Source organism: Moschus berezovskii, chromosome 2, assembly GCF_049115385.1.
Source record: "Moschus berezovskii isolate FMDL1 chromosome 2, NW_MosBer_1.0, whole genome shotgun sequence".
Taxonomy (NCBI): Eukaryota; Metazoa; Chordata; class Mammalia; order Artiodactyla; family Moschidae; genus Moschus; species Moschus berezovskii.
This window is the reverse complement of record NC_142461.1, coordinates 44,718,950-44,735,322: the sequence shown is the minus strand read 5'-3', so window position 1 is coordinate 44,735,322 and position 16,373 is coordinate 44,718,950. Positions and strand designations below refer to the sequence as shown.

General features: G+C 40.1%; 1 protein-coding gene across 1 annotated transcript in view; it reads left to right on the top strand.

Annotated features, from left to right (window-relative positions):
• Positions 1 to 4,516: 4,516 nt before the first annotated feature.
• The window catches only part of CD28 (CD28 molecule), a 37,709-nt gene continuing 25,852 nt past the window's right edge, over positions 4,517 to 16,373 (top strand). Inside the window, exon 1 of the mRNA XM_055397783.2 lies at positions 4,517 to 4,742. Within this exon, the coding sequence (XP_055253758.1) occupies positions 4,553 to 4,742 (190 nt within the window). The 5' untranslated portion in view covers positions 4,517 to 4,552. The remainder of the gene's footprint in view (positions 4,743 to 16,373) is intronic.

Sequence of the window (16,373 nt, the reverse complement as noted above, 5' to 3'; positions counted from 1 at the left end):
TGAGACGTTTTTTTTTAAAGGATCTAACCCCTAGAGTTAGTTCCTATTATGTTTCAAACAGCCTATAGAATTTGGTCACTTGTATTTTTCTCTGACGAGCCATGTAGTGTGGACTTCAGCATACCTGTTGATTTATCAAGGTCATTTGTTCCATCATAGAACGTATGTCCTTGAATTGCAAGAGTGTATGTGGGTTTAAGGAATCTGGAATTTCTTCAGAAAAATACAGGTGCATTTTTATGAAACACTGTTTAATTAAGTCTTCCCAGTGCCATCTTGGGTCACTATTCTCTTTCTTCTCTACACTCTGGTCACATGTCTAATAAGACATCTTGTTACTATTTTTCTGGATTCCATATATATGTATTAATGTATGATATTTGTTTTTCTGACTTCACCCTGTATAATAGGCTCTAGGTTCACTCACCTCACTACAATGGACTCAAACCTGTTCCTTTTTATGGCTGAGTAATATTCCATTGTATTTATATACCACATCTTCTTTAAGTCTTCCTAGGTGGCTCGGTGGGTAAAGAATCTGCCTGCAATGCAGGAGATGGAGGAGAATCGGGTTCAATCCTTGATTTGGGAAGATTCCCCTGGAGGAGGAAATGGTAACCCACTCCACTATTCTTGCCTGGAGAATCCCATGGACAGAGGAACCTGGCAGTCTATAGTCCTTGGGGTCGCAAAGAGTCAGACACAGCTGAAGCAACTGAGTGTGCACACACCAGAAAGGCAACGCATATTCCCTATCCTTTTATCCTGAAAGAGTTTACAGTCCTGGAGGGGGCTGACAGTAGGGAGGCAGTGCAGGGCTGTAATTATGGCATGGTAGTTCAAGTTAGAAAGGTCTAGGTTCTAATCCTGGCTCCACTGCTTCCTGAGACCTATTAACCTGCTCTCAGGGTCAGTCTTCTTATCTGTACAATGGGGATATAAGAGCATGTTTCTTATATAGATTGTGTGAGTATACTTTGAGATCAGATGTGTAAAGTGGTTGGTTCATAAGTGCTATTATTATTATGGGAAATGTTGTCCAATCCTTTGGCCACCTGATGGGAAGAGCCAACTCACTGGAGAAGACCCTGAAGCTGGGAAAGATTGAGGGCAGGAGAAGAAGCAGGTAACAGAGGGTGAGATGATTGGATGGCATCACCAACCCAATGGACATGAGTTTGAGCAAACTCCAGGAGACAGTGAAGGACAGGGAAACCTGGTGTGCTGCACTCCACGGGGTCACGAAGATTTGGACACGACTTAGTGACCGAAGAACAACAGCAAGAAGGATGGTCTCAGTACTCCATGCATTGATGGATGGAAGGTCTCTTATTTCATCTCTATCATTTCTCCTTCTTAGTGTATGTGAATGCCATTGAATTTCAAGAGTAAATGTGAAAGGCCTGTAATGAAATGATTTGTTTCTTTAGTACGTTAAAAAAGGAAGGCAAATGCCAAAGTTTGTGTTTCTTTATATTCTAAAGACTGAACATCAAATACCCTTAGTCAAGTAATAAAATCAAGTATACTTAACTATTGTTTTGTGGGTTTGTGTAAATCAGCTAACCTCTCTGGGCATCAACATCCTCTTTCGCAAAATAAAGGAGATAGTCCATATCACTGCACTCCTTTTCAACTAAGGTTGATTCAATTAAGCACTACCACATACATAAATATCAACTAGATGCTCTATGCTTGAAGCATATTTCTTTTCTATGCAGCTATTAATTTGCTCTTTAATCTTTTGTTATCAATCACAGAAAATATGGGGGAGTTTTTGTTTCTACTGTACATATTCTTAATCTCTATGCTGCATTTTAGAGTCTCTTGTTCTAGATCTGGGTGGTGTGGGGACTCCAGAATAGGGGTAAACTTTCAGAGAAGGATATCTTGACTTATTTATTTATTTGACTGTGCTGGATACTACTTGTGGCACTGGGATCTTCAGTCTTTTTTTGCAGCATGCACACTCTCAGTTGAGGCATATGGGATCTAGTTCCCTGACCAGGGATTGAAACCAGGCTCCCTCCATTGGGAAGGCAGAGTCTTAGCCACTGGACCACCAGGGAAGTCCTATCCTGCCTTTTACAACTTGTTGCTAGAAAGACATTAGGGTAAGATAGAAGTTCCTCTATATCTTCGAGGAACTAGGAATACTGGGTCAAATTTGAGAAATGAATCTTCTCTTGAAGATGCCCCCTCATGACTGGGGACATGACTTCATCATTTACCTTTAGTTCAGAGGCGTAAGTGAATCATTTCCAAGGACAGATTACTCCAAATGGCAGAAAGATATATTGGTATGGGAGAGGGGAATTCACAAAAATGGTATGAGAAAATTAAAATATGGACAAAGAGGGTCTACTAGAATGGGAAATGCTTTTGATCTGTCATTTGCCAGACAAGAAGAAGGGAGGACATGATGTTTTCTTGCACTTATAGCTAAATCATAAAAGATGTTCAATGTAGTACTTGAAAATAGCAAAAACTTGTTAATTCCATCAGGGGATTGTTAGACAAGTTATGGGCTTCCCAGGTAGCTCAGATGGTAAAGAATCTGCCTGCAGTGTGGGAGACCTGGGTTTAATCCCTGGGTTGGGAAGATCCCGTGGAGAAGGGTGGTAACCCACTCCAGTATTCTTGCCTGGGGAATTCCATGGACTCCAGAGGAGTCTGGCAGGCTACAGTCCACGGGTTGCAAAGAGTTGGACATGATTGAGCATCTAACACACACATACAACTTATGAGGTGATTATAGGATGAAATATTATTTATCAGTTTCAAATAATGTTTGTAAAGAATGCTTACAGGTCATGGAAAAAATGTTCAGGATATAACAGACAATAGTATAGATCTGTTGAAAACTATAAATAAAACCTGATATTAAATAGGTAAAAATCTTAATAGAGAAGGACCAGAATGTTAACAGTGCTTATATCAGAGTGGTGAGATCATAGGTGAATTTTGTTTTAGTGATTCTTTTGACATTTACAAAAGTAAAAGTATCTTTTTCTAAATTTTCTATATGAAATATGTCCTCTTTTTATTGTTGTTACTGTTCAGTCACTCAGTCATGTCTGACTCTTTGTGACCCTATGGACTGCAGCAAGCCAGGCTTCCCTGTCCTTCACTATCTCCTGGAGCTTGCTCAAACTCATGTCCATTGAGTCAGTGATGCCATCCAACCATCTCATCCTCTGTCATTCCCTTCTCCTCCTGCCTTCAATCTTCTCCAGCATCAAGGTCTTTTCCAATGAGTCGGCACTTCGCATCAGTTGGCCAAAGTATTGGAGCTTCAGCTTCAGCATCAGTCCTTCCAATGAATATTCAGGATTAATTTCCTTTAGGATCGATTGGTTTGATCATTTATAGTCAGAATAAAAATCAATATACAAAACATTATTATCATTTTTTAAGACATATACACAAACTTCAAACTAAGTTAATTACATAAAGCTTAGGTTTTTCAGGAAAGCAGAAAAAAGTTACTGGAAGGTTTTTGAACAAGCTGTGGAGTACAAGATCCTGACCCAGGCTCCCAAAGAGGATAGCGGGGCTGGCCGTGACAGGGGAAGGCCCCTAAACACAGAAGACTTTCTCAGAAGGTAAGGCCTGCAGAGGCGTGGTCACCAGCCTCGGGGAGGCTGCTTGGAGCCTCCTTTTATGCCTGTCACTTAACCTCTAATTTCCTTGAGGAACATACAGACCACAAGACACCAAGAGGCTTTTGTCACCTCACTGCCCCCTAAAGACACAGGATACTTTTGACTCTCCTTTTGTTTAGGGAACCTCCTCTAGATATTCAGTAGGTGGGGTGCTTGCAAGTTGGGTGTCTCTCTCAAAGTTCCTTGAAGTGAGTTGGGAAAGGTTTGGCATAAACTAAACAGTTTGTGTTCCATGCTCCATGGGGCTGCCTACGTCCAACACAAAAGTTCAGTTCCTGATATTTATAAATTTCAATGCTGATAACAATTATTTCCCAAATCTTCAATATAATCCTTTTAAAAAAATTACTTACTTGTTATTTTTGGCCATGCTGTGTCTTCATTGCTGTGATTGGCTTTCTCTAGTTGCAGTGAGCGGGGGCTACTCTTCTGTGCGGTGTGAGTTTTAGTGGTTGTGGTGTATGGGCTCAGTAGTTGTGGCATACAGGCTTAGTTGCTCCACGGCATGTGAGATCTTCCTGGACCAGGGATTAAAACCATGTCCCCTGCTGTGGTGGGCAGATTCTTAACCGCTGGACCAGTGGGGAAGTCCCTCAGTATAATTCTTATTTGTGTCTTTTGGACACAGTCTATCCCCGTCTGATGAAAAGCTCTCCTCTTTTAGAATCGTCTCATCTGTCTACCCTTAGATTTTAGATTTCAAGCACTCGTTTTTCACAGCTCTGACACCCCTCTGCGGAGCATGATTTCCATGAGACCATCACAGAGTGACTGATACTCTTTCAGTGACAAGAAAAGGCTTGCCTTTAAAAGAAGAGGAAAAGTCAGAAGTCATCAAAACAATGTGATATCCTGTGTGAAATGCTTGAGGTTTGAGTCCCTTGATCATGTGCCCTGAGAGAAGTAAGTTGGCGGTGGTGGCCGTGGATGACGAGTCGAGTCACTCAAGTGTGTCTTCAGTTCACCTCACACTTGGGCTTCTCAGGGAGGAGGGGCTGGAGCCGTGGCCCACCGTCAGCACCATGATCCTCAGGCTGCTCCTGGCTCTCAACTTCTTCCCCTCAATTCAAGTAGCAGGTAAACAGTTTTGATTTCTCTCCTCCTCCAGCATTTTCTTTTGAGGGTTTCGGTTTATTTTATTTCATTTATTTTTCAAGAAAAATTGTTTTTAAATCATACACTCTCTATTTGGTATATTTCTAAAGGTGCAATACTTTTCTTCATTTATCAGTGGATGGTTCATCTTAAATTTTGAAGAACTCAGGACATTTGGACATTTGAAGTGTAGTTTTTGCTATGAAATGGCAACCTGTTATTGAAGAAACTCATTGATTCTCAGACTATAGCCAGAAAAATACTTAAATAAGCATTCTTTGGAATTAAATCAGATTTATTTAACTATTAGTTGGTAATGTCCCAAGAATTTTTAACATTTGTGTATACATATATATTTTTAAATGTAAGAATATTGCTGTGCTCAGGTTAGTTCTGAAAGCTCTGGACTTAGACTGCCTGGGTTCATATCACAGATCTATTTCTTGATAACTGAGCTTAGACTAGTATTTAAACTCTTACTGCAAGGAGATCCAACCAGTCCATTCTAAAGGAGATCAATCCTGGATGTTCATTGGAGGGACTGATGCTAAAGCTGAAACTCCAGTACTTTGGCCACCTCATGCGACGAGTTGACTCACTGGAAAAGACTCTGATGCTGGGAAAGGTTGGGGGCGGGAGGAGAAGGGGACGACGGAGAATGAGATGGCTGGATGGCATCACCGACTCGATGGACATGAGTTTGAGTGTACTCCGGGAGTTGGTGATGGACAGGGAGGCCTGGCGTGCTGTGATTCATGGGGTCGCGGAGAGTCAGACACGACTGAGCGACTGAACTGAACTGAACTGAACTGAAGCCTCAGTTTCCTTATCTGTAAAATGGGAATGATAATAACTTCATCCCAAGGTCATTGCGAGGATAAAATGAAACAAACCACGTGAAATGTTTAGCATAGTGAATGCTTGGCCGGCAAGATAAATGTTGGCTATAATTACCGTGTCATGTTTAGTCACTAAGTCCTGTCTGACTCTTTTGCCATGTCACCTGAATTGAAAGAGTGCCAAAATGAATTCTGGAGTTGTCACAGAAGCTGGTGCCATACAGATGCTAATAAATTAGTTTTTTTAAACAACTGGTTGATATCTGTTTCAAGTGGTTGAAATTTTTTAAGTTTTCAGTGATGATGGGGATGAGGATGAAAAACTGATGTGATCACAGTTAACCCCATTTCAGATAAAGAGTTGGGGGATGGAATGTTAATTTAGCTAAAGATCTACATGTAGGAGTTGTTGGAACCAGCGTCTGAACCACCTTTGTCTGACTCTAGGGCCTGTGCTCTTATGCTACTCCACCTAATAGGGTGTGCTTTATAATTTCTTAGCTCCAGATATGTCCATGGTTAGATCATCTTTGGTAAATCACAGTTCCCAACAGAAAGAGTTTGTTGCTTACTTAGGTGGTCTGGAGTCAGGTGTTCGTTCAACTTGTTCTCAGAGTTAGAAAATGGTTCTACTTGGCTCAAAAATTGGACAGATACGGGTTAATCGGCATATTGAAGTAAGGATAGTTATTTTTCCATTGAAGATACAATGAAAGGCCAGCATCTTCCATTTTCTTTCTCACTTATGTTGGTAGTATGGGGATTGCATGATTTCTTGCTGTCCTTAAATATCATGTGTGTGAGTTCCAAAGAGTGTAGTTACCCAACCTGTGCAATACACCCATCCATTTCGTTGTTGAGGTGCCAGTGAGCACCTTAAAAATTCTGTGTATTTATAAAAGGTGTTGATATAATAAAAGACATGAGCTGGTGATGAGATAGGTTAATACCCAGCACTGAGAGCTAACAAACATACTTTAAAAGAATCTTCAATATCTGTTTTTTAAGGGATCTCTAAAATTTATTTTTAAAGACTATTTAAAACCTCATAATTTATTAGGCCATAAAGAATGGGCAGACAGGAGAGAGAAGCCTCACTCCAATGGAAAACTATTTAAAATTGGTAACTGTATACAAAATACTTTTCTTTGTGCACAGCCATCATCACCAATTCATTCACTCTCTTTTGGAGACATGTTTTGTAAGACTCAAGGCTTTATGTGTTTCCTTTAGCACATTTATTAAAAAGGGGGATAGCTAGAGAAGCAGTGAAAAGATCATACACATGGAAATTGCCTTTGATTTGAGGTACATCTATGTTTCAAATGCCAGTTCACCCCCCATAATCACTTTTAAGATTTGGTGCTGAGTGGCCATCTATATAAGTAGGAAAGGGGTAGAGACGGCAATTTCTTTCTTTCTCTTTTTTTTTGAGAAGGCACTTTCAAAATGAGTCTTTCAGTAAGAAAGCTTATGAGAAAAAAATAATTACAAGGTACAAAAATGTCTGGTCCCTTCTAATCAGTGGTGCAAAATCTTCCATGTGCTTTTGTTTCTCTCCTCTTTATCCTCCATGAAAAAGTTACAGTTAAGGCAATTCTCTGGTCAAAGTGTAGCCATCCTCCTGAGGACTGTGAAAGACTAATGCTATCTCTGTGTTGAGATGTGTGCATGTGTCTGTGTGTGAAGGATAGGTTTTTTGACCAATTTAACAATTCTCTTTGTCTCTCAGCATAGCTTTAAATATTTATCCTATGAAGGTCAAACCTGAACCTGATTCTTCATGATTTTAATGACACTATAAAAGATCTTTAGAGTAAAATTAAAGAAGAATGACTCCGGAAGCATAAGCAAACCTTAACTGACACAATTCCTTTACTAATATGACATGTCTTTTTTTACTGGATAATTGTGCAGTTGAGATCCACAACAGAGGATTTTGTTGACTTTGGAATAGGAATCCAGCTTAGAACTGGAGGCCCTTGAAAGGGAAACAATTTGTGGTTGAGGATAGAAGGAGGGTACCTAGAATACATAGTATTGTTCATTGATTTTTCAGTCAATATTGGGTTTTTTTTCAGCAAGCTAATCATCCAATATGAAGGCAAAAATCAGGACAACACATTTTTTTTTTTTCAACGAGAGCATTTCTTTTCATTTCTTCCCAAACCTTAGGAAGGAAACTGTCCAAAATGGCCAATTTGAACACGATTGATTTCTCTGGTGCTGCTCTATTCCCCATAGCACTTCTTTTTTGAGAGAGGCACAGAAGGCAGGAAAATGATCGGTATTTAATGAAAAACCATCAGCAAAGCAAGGTAATTAAAGATTTTATTTTTAGTTCAGCAAATGACCCCTCTGAGGTAGTTGTACACAAAATTCATTGACTTCTCTCAAGAAAGTATTGCTTTGAGGCTGGGCTTGGGGAAGTTAGGTAGAAAGATGGACATGGAAAATGCAAGGTAACTAGCAGATTGCTGTGTCTACATGATGACCAATACACAGTAGCCAGTTATTCTGACTGTTAAAAATTGACTGGGTATTTTGTCATTCCAAGTAAAATTAATGGACATTTCCAAAGTGCAATTAAGAATTTGCTTTAAATTGAGTGAGCAGCACTGAAATATACACATCACCATGTATAAAATAGCTAGCTAGTAGGAAGCTGCTGTATGACACAGGGCGCTCAGTCCGGTGCTCTGTGACCATCTAGAGGAGTAGGATGAGAGGTGGGGTGAGGAGGAGTCTCTAGAGGAAGGGGACACATGGATACTTATAGCTGATTCATGTTGGTGTACAGCAGAAACCAACACACCACTGTAAAGCAATTAGCTTCCAATTAAAAATAAAAAAAAAGAATTTGTTTTACTCTGTTCTTACACCCAAAGATACTCCTTTTTTTTTTTTTTAAAGGCAACCATACAGAAAGAACTTTTACAGCAAGGATTGTAAAATTAATGCCAATATATCAATACCAGGAAATAGGATGAGTCATTTTCACAGGTAGATTAGAAAAGAAATGAATCTGTAATGGTTATTCTGAAGCTTCCACATTCAAACCTTTACTTTGGGGAGGGGGAGGACCTCACTGTCTCTCCTTTAAACATACACCATCCTCTTTTTTAATATCTTTATTCTATTCTCGTGTCAAAATGCCACATGGCTACCATTCAGCTTTTATCGTGTGTGGCTATCTTCCTCCAAGTATTTCCTGCTTGCAATGTGCTGACATTTACAAAATGAAAATTATTATGCCACCAACATCCCAGAAGAAAATGCCATTTGTGGTTTATCATCTTTAAAACAATAGCTCTTTATTCACACGTATTGGCTTTGATAACGATACACAATTTTCACTGCAAACTTTCTTGTCTAAAAATCAGAAGGCAGGCCCTCTGAAAGCACAGTTATTTATCCTTTTTCCTTTTCATCTTGGTTCAATTTTTGTTTGCCTTTTTCTAAAAGAAATTTCTTGTTTATGAAAGTTCACAGAGGCCGGGACTTCTCTTAGTAGACAGTTATGCTGAACTTGAGGGAAAAAATTGACAGCTAGGTGGCTATGTGACAGACTGAAGGGGTCTCTGGTTTTCTAAGAGGTGTTAAGGAATCTGTGTCTCTTTTGGTAATTTCTTTGACTCTTTTTTGGTCAATGACATGGTGTTGTCATTAAAAAAAAATGTACTCAGTTTTTGGTCTGAGAATCATTGTATGAGAATTGGTCCCTGAAGCTGGAGGTAAGGTAACCCAGGCCCCACGGAAATTAGGAAATTGCTTGTTTGTTAAATTCTCATTTTGATGACTCTCAGCACCAAAAGAGAGGTGGGCTGGATATGTTCAAGGGCTACTCAACTGCTTGTTAGAGGATATGAGAAAGAGTTTAGACTTCTTGGACATTAGGATTTCAATACTAATTTCCTAGGCATCTTAATTCAGTCTATGTGTGACCATTCAGGTTATTTTAGCTTATATTTTCATTGTTGGAAGAGAAGTGAGTGGTGGTGGTGAGTTTCTTACTTAACAGAGCTGCGACTTTATCTCTGAATCACCATTACCGTCATCTTTTTCATTTGTCATCATCTTCATTATCTTGGGGACTCTGGTTGCCAAGGTAACTAGGTTTATAGTTCCTGATGGTGTCATAAGAGTCACCCACTCACAGTTCACTCTGATCTCTAATCTAATCGTGAGCCCCTTTCTGCATATCTGAGTCACCTTGTTGGTTCACAATCCACTGCGTAATGTATTGATTATAAGAGTAACTCCTAGTCATTACCCACTCACTCAAACAAGAATATTAATTATGGACATATCTTACATTTTTAACAATGACTTAGATTCCCCTGCTAAGAACTTAGGTGGGTGATTTTTTTTTTAACTTGAAAAGATAGAGAGTTGTGCTTTTCATTGCTTAGGGATATTTGACGTGCGATGAGGTGTCAGAACATCACTGTGGCTGTATTTGCAGCTTCTGTGTAACCCCAATGACTTGCTTTGAAATTGAACAGGACTAATAATAAGGGTATATAATTTAGACCAGCTTCAGCAATGTTGAGTCCAGGAGGATTCCATTTCTGATTCAGACTCTATCCCATAGAAAGTGGGTCAGAATGGAATCTTAGAAGAATGTTTCTTCCCACCACGAGGCTCTTGGGGAGACTAAAAAGGGTGTTAGTAAGTTACTCTTCTCTGAAGTGCCTGTTCCTTCTTATGCCTTGGGAAGACAGATCTTCATGTCATCATTAAACAGGTATTTATTAACATCTTCTATGGCTTCCCTGGTGACTCAGGGGTAAAGAATTTGCTTGCCAATACAGGAGACATGGGTTTGATTCCTGGGTTGGATTGATGCCCTGGAGAAGGAAATGGCAGGCCACTCCTGCATTCTTCCTTGGGAAACCCCAGGGACAGAGGGGCCTGGTAGGCTACCATCCATGGGGAAGTAAAATAGTTGGAAACAACTTAGGGACTAAACAATAACAACACGCTGTTTTAGGTTCTGTGACTGATCAAAACCCAGTTTGAGCTTCAGTGAAGTTAAAAATGAGAATTGTTAAATCTTTCCAGAATTTTTTTTCTCTTTCAATTTAGGAACACTGTGAATGATTTCCTATCTATACTAATTGATTTTAAGGAAAACAATTAAAAGCTGAAGTATCCACAGAGTTGCTGAATTCAACCACAGACATTTTTTAAAGATGGGAGGAAAGTTAAACATTTCTCAATTTATAGAAAAGGAAGTTGTGTTGATGGTTCCTAGAAGATGCTACTAGAAGATGACATTGCAATGTTTCCTGGCATTTTGGGATATTTTTAGGCTGGACCCATTTTACTTACCTAATCTATCTCCTTTCATACCCTATTATAAGATCCTTAACCCTTTCTTATATTGTGGCTTTCTTCACTGTCTCACACACCTGTACTCCATGTTTATGACCTTTTAGATGCTGTTTCCATTTGGATTTCCTCCTCCTTTCCTTGGGTGTCTTAGGTGGAAATAGCAACGCACTCCAGTATTCTTGCCTGGGAAATCCCATGGACAGAGGAGCCTGGCGGGCTATGGTCAATGGGATTGCAGACAGTCAGAAGTGACTTAGCAACTGAGCATGCATGCCTCCTTTCCATGCATCCAAACCCTAACTGACTGTCACTTTAAGTCTTTAGTGCAAGATCCATCTCCCTGAGGAAGCATTCCCTCGATATTCAGTCTTTCCTATGGTCTTGTAAGAGGAGTCCCAGTGGGAGTGTAACTCAGTCTAACATATTTATTAAACCTCTCTTATATTTCAGTTTCTATTGGGATCTGAAGGAATATAAAAAGAGGAAAAGAGATTAGACTTATTTAGCACACAAGAATTGCTTCTGTAATTAAGTAGTTCTCTGTGCTTTTAGCGAATTCAGCTCTAGTTGGAAAGACTATATATAACAGGATATAACAGCTGGAAACAGATAAATAAAACTTGGCAATTTCCTACTTCATCATGCTATTTGATGCTATAATGGATTTGCATATATTATTTTTGTAATCCATTATGTTCCCTACTCCTCTCACCTAAGAAGTTCTTCTCTGAGACCCTACATAGAAAAGAGAGGGACTTCTTTCCTCATCAGGATTCCTAAAATTATTATTGTGTGCTGGAACATCTGTTTTTTTCCTCTAGACTGTGAGCTCCTTACAGACAGGATTGTATCATGTCCATCCTTATAACCTTGAAACTATGTGTAGTACAGGATGTGTTGTGGGTGTTGGGCAAATATTTGTTGAAGAATGAAATACATGAACTAAAAAGAGGAAGTGTAAACTGGTTAGTAAGGTTAATATAGAAGCTTTTATGGAAATCTTGGAGTTAAGCTGGACTTTAAAGCTATATAAGATGTGAATGCATGGTGTTATTAATAATAATTGCTAGCTAATATTTATTTTACACTTTTAATGTTCCATACACTGTTTTATCTGGCCTTCCCTGCATTAAATCATTTATTCTTTCCTTAAATCCTTTGAAGTAGTTGCAGTGATTATCTTGTCTGTAAGATGGGAAAACTGAAGCATGGAGTGGATAGAACAACTTATCTGTGGTCACACAGCTAGTCAGTGAGTCAGTTCAGCTGCTCTTGCCCCAGGGTTCATGTTCTTAACAATGCTATGTTGCCTCAGGAAGGAGAAGAAATACAAATGAATAAATTATACCAGGATTATCATTCCATGTTCTTGGAATAGATGGCCAGTCTGAAGGTATAGAGGCTTGGAGTGGTGGGTTTGAGTCAGGTCAAAAGGATTGAATGCTCATAATGGAAATTCAAACTTCCTTTTCAAGACATTGGGAAGTAGCTGAAAGTTTGCAGAAGCAGGATGATCTAGAATATATGGAGACTAGTGACCAGGAGATCATGTCACTCTGTCACTTTGTCAGGAAGAGGGTCATAGGATTTGGGCAAAGGTGGAAATAGAAAGAAGTGACTATTCTGTGAGATATTTTGAAAGTAGATCTTCCAGGGCTTAGTACCTGGCTTGTGAAAGGGAAGGAGGGATAAAGAATGATGTCAAGATTTTGGCTTAAGAGGAATGGTGGTGTCACCACCTGAAACCAAGATTTTGTTGTTCGACTGAGTTTTGGAGGAAAATAGTGTTTAAGTTTAGATGCACTGAGTTTGAAGTAAAGATTTGAGATGTCAGAAAAATGTCCAGTACATAACTGAAGATATGGGAACCAGGTAAGAAGAAAACATTTAGGAATCCTCAACTTTGGAATAAATTGAAGTGACGGAAATTGATGGCTAGTAGAAAGGAGAGGAAACAACTATAGAAAAGCAGAGAGTTGAATGAAGTCTGGAAAATCGGGCTAGTTAGGACTTAGCTGAAGAGGAGGCTGAGCTATTGAAGGGGAAAAGAGAGTGTGTTGGAGAGAGAAAAGGGTAAGGAGTCTCATGGAATGTCACCAGAGCCAGAAGAAGAGTTTCAGAAAGAGGCAATGGTTAATAGCATTGATTGTATAAGGGAAGGAGGAGTGAATAACACACACACACGTGCACAAAGTCATTGTTGTTTAGTTGCTAAGTCATGTCTGACTCTTTTGTGATCCCATGGACTGTAGCCTGCTAGGCTCCTCTGTCCGTGGGATTTCCCAGGCAAGAATACTGGAGTAGGTTGCCATTTTCTTCTCCAGGGGAATCCTCCTGAGCCTGGGATTGAACCTATGTCTCCTAAATTGGCAGGTGGATTCTTTACCCCTGGGCCACCAGGGAAGCCCTGGAAAGATTATTGATTTTGGCTGAAAGGAGTTTTTTGAGTTTAGGCAGAGATGGCGAAGGAAGATAACTCTTCAAAGGGTTGAGAAAAGATGGAGGGGGATAAAAATGAGATAGTGAAAAGGAGAGGAAATTTCTAGATAAAGTGAAGACCATCAGGAACTTATATCACCTATAGGATTTATCATAGTAATTTGTACCTAGTCCACATGTAATGTTTGCAAGCTAAGTGACTTAATTACATTTGACATGTGGAAGGAGCCATGTGTTGGCCTTGAGTGTGTGTATGTGTTCCATGGGTAGTGGGGAGAGAGGGCTATTAAGAAAGAAAAGAGGAAGAGAGAGAGAGAGAAAAAAACAAGAGAATGGAAGCAGTTTTCTTTGAGGAGATGGGGATGGAGATTTGGAGAATGGGAGTATCAGAGAGAGGAGGGGAAAGAAGAATGGACTAAGAAGAATGGTAGCTGCTATCCAAAAGTCTACATGCAATAAATGCTGGAGAGGGTGTGGAGAGAAGGGAACCCTCTTACACTGTTGGTGGGAATGCAAACTAGTACAGCCACTATGGAGAACAGTGTGGAGATTCCTCAAAAAACTGGACATAGAACCGCCATATGATCCAGCAATCGCACTCCTGGGCATACACACCGAGGAAACCAGAATTGAAAGAGACACGTGTACTCCAATGTTCATTGCAGCACTGTTTATAATAGCCAGGACATGGAAGCAACCTAGATGTCCATCTGCAGACGAATGGATAAGAAAGCTTTGGTACATATACACAATGGAGTATTCAGTTCAGTTCAGTTCAGTTCAGTTGCTCAGTTGTGTCTGACTCTCCACGACCCCATGAATCACAGCACGCCAGGCCTCCCTGTCCATCACCAACTCCCGGAGCTAGTCGTTGATGCCATCCAGCCATCTCATTCTCGGTCGTCCCCTTCTTCTCCCTCCCCCAACCTTTCCCAGCATCAGAGTCTTTTCCAGTGAGTCAACTCGTCGCATGAGGTGGCCAAAGTATTGCAGTTTCAGCTTCAGCATCAGTCCCTCCAATGAACACCCAGGATCGATCTCCCTTAGAATGGACTGGTTGGATCTCCTTGCAGTCCAAGGGACTCTCAAGAGTCTTCTCCAACACCACAGTTCAAAAGCATCAATTCTTCGGCGATCAGCCTTCTTCACAGTCCAACTCTCACATCCATACATGACCACGGAAAAACCATAGCCTTGACTAGATGGACCTTTGTTGGCAAAGTAATGTCTCTGCTTTTTAATATATTATCAAGGTTGGTCATAACTTTCCTTCCAAGGAGTAAGCGTCTTTTAATTTCCTGGCTGCAATCAGCATCTGCAGTGATTTTGGAGCCCAAAAAAATAAAGTCTGACACTGTTTCCACTGTTTTTCCATCTATTTCCCATGAAGTGATGGGACCAGATGCCATGATCTTTGTTTTCTGAATGTTGAGCTTCAAGCCAACCTTTTCACTCTCCTCTTTCACTTTCATCAAGAGGCTTTTGAGTTCCTCTTCACTTTCTGCCAGAAGGGTGGTGTCATCTGCATATCTGAGGTTATTGATATTTCTCCCGGCAATCTTGATTCCAGCTTGTGCTTCTTCCAGCCCAGCGTTCCTCATGATGTACTCTGCATATAAGTTAAATAAGCAAGGTGACAATATACAGCCTTGACGCACTCCTTTTCCTATTTGGAACCAGTCTGTTGTTCCATGTACAGTTCTGACTGTTGCTTCCTGACCTGCATACAGGTTTCTCAAGAGGCAGGTCAGGTGGTCTGGGATTCCCATCTCTTTCAGAATGTTCCACAGTTTATTGTGATCCACACAGTCAAAGGCTTTGGCATAGTCAATGAAGCAGAAATAGATGTTTTTCTGGAACTCTCTTGCTTTCTCCATGATCCAGCGGATGTTGGCAATTTGATCTCTGGTACCTCTCCCTTTTCTAAAACCTGCTTAAACATCTGGGAGTTCACGGTTCACATATTGCTGAAGCCTGGCTTGGAGTATTACTTGGAGTATGACTCAGGCATTTGAATCATTTCTAATGAGATGGGTGAAACTAGAGCCTATTATACAGAGTGAAGTAAGCCAGAAAGAAAAACACCAATACAATATACTAACACATATATATGGAATTTAGAAAGATGCAAATGATAACCCTGTATACGAGACAGCAAAAGAGACACAGATGTATAGAACAGTATTTGGGACTCTGTGGGAGAGGGTGAGGGTGGGATGATTTGGGATAATGGCATTGAAACATGTATGTTGTCATATGTGAAATGAATCGCCAGTTCAGGGTCAAAAAAAAAAAAGAATGGTCTAAGAAGAATGGGAGGAAGGGAAGAGGTTTATAGAGGTAGAGATGTGTTAGGATGAACCTGGGGTAGATGCGTATTCCACACTGGCAAACTTGACATTGGAAACGTTTGTGAAATAGATATATATGTGTGTGTGTGAATGTGTATAAATATAATTATATATATATATATATTTGATTTCTCTCAAGATGGGTCATTGTGTTAAACCTATCTCAACAATGGTGACTGGGACAGTACATACCTTAACTTTGAAGAGTTAGTTGGTTTGTACCATAAATTTGCTTGAGTCTTCAAAACTGTACATGTGGCTAGACTTGGCCTCTGCTCACAGCTTTGATAACAGTATCACAAGGTTCAGACCAAGCCTGCCCAGCATCATGGGCAGGGCTCCAATTTCCAGTCAGGGACCTTAATCTTGGCATCTGTGTTTTGTTTGTTTGTTTCAGAGGAAGGACATGGTGGCTTGCCCTTGGCTTTAGGGAGAATGTGACTGTTATTCTGTTTCCAAACTCAAAAGCTAAAACCCCTGCTTTATCAAGAAAGGGGAATATGATGAAGAGTTTTCCTTTGTTACACTATGACTTAAATTTTCTAGGCCTTCATTTCCTCATCTGATATACAACGGGATTGGGACGAGAAGACATCTCAGGTATATTTCTGGCTTAAAAATGCTTCTTAAATGGGATAAAAGATTTA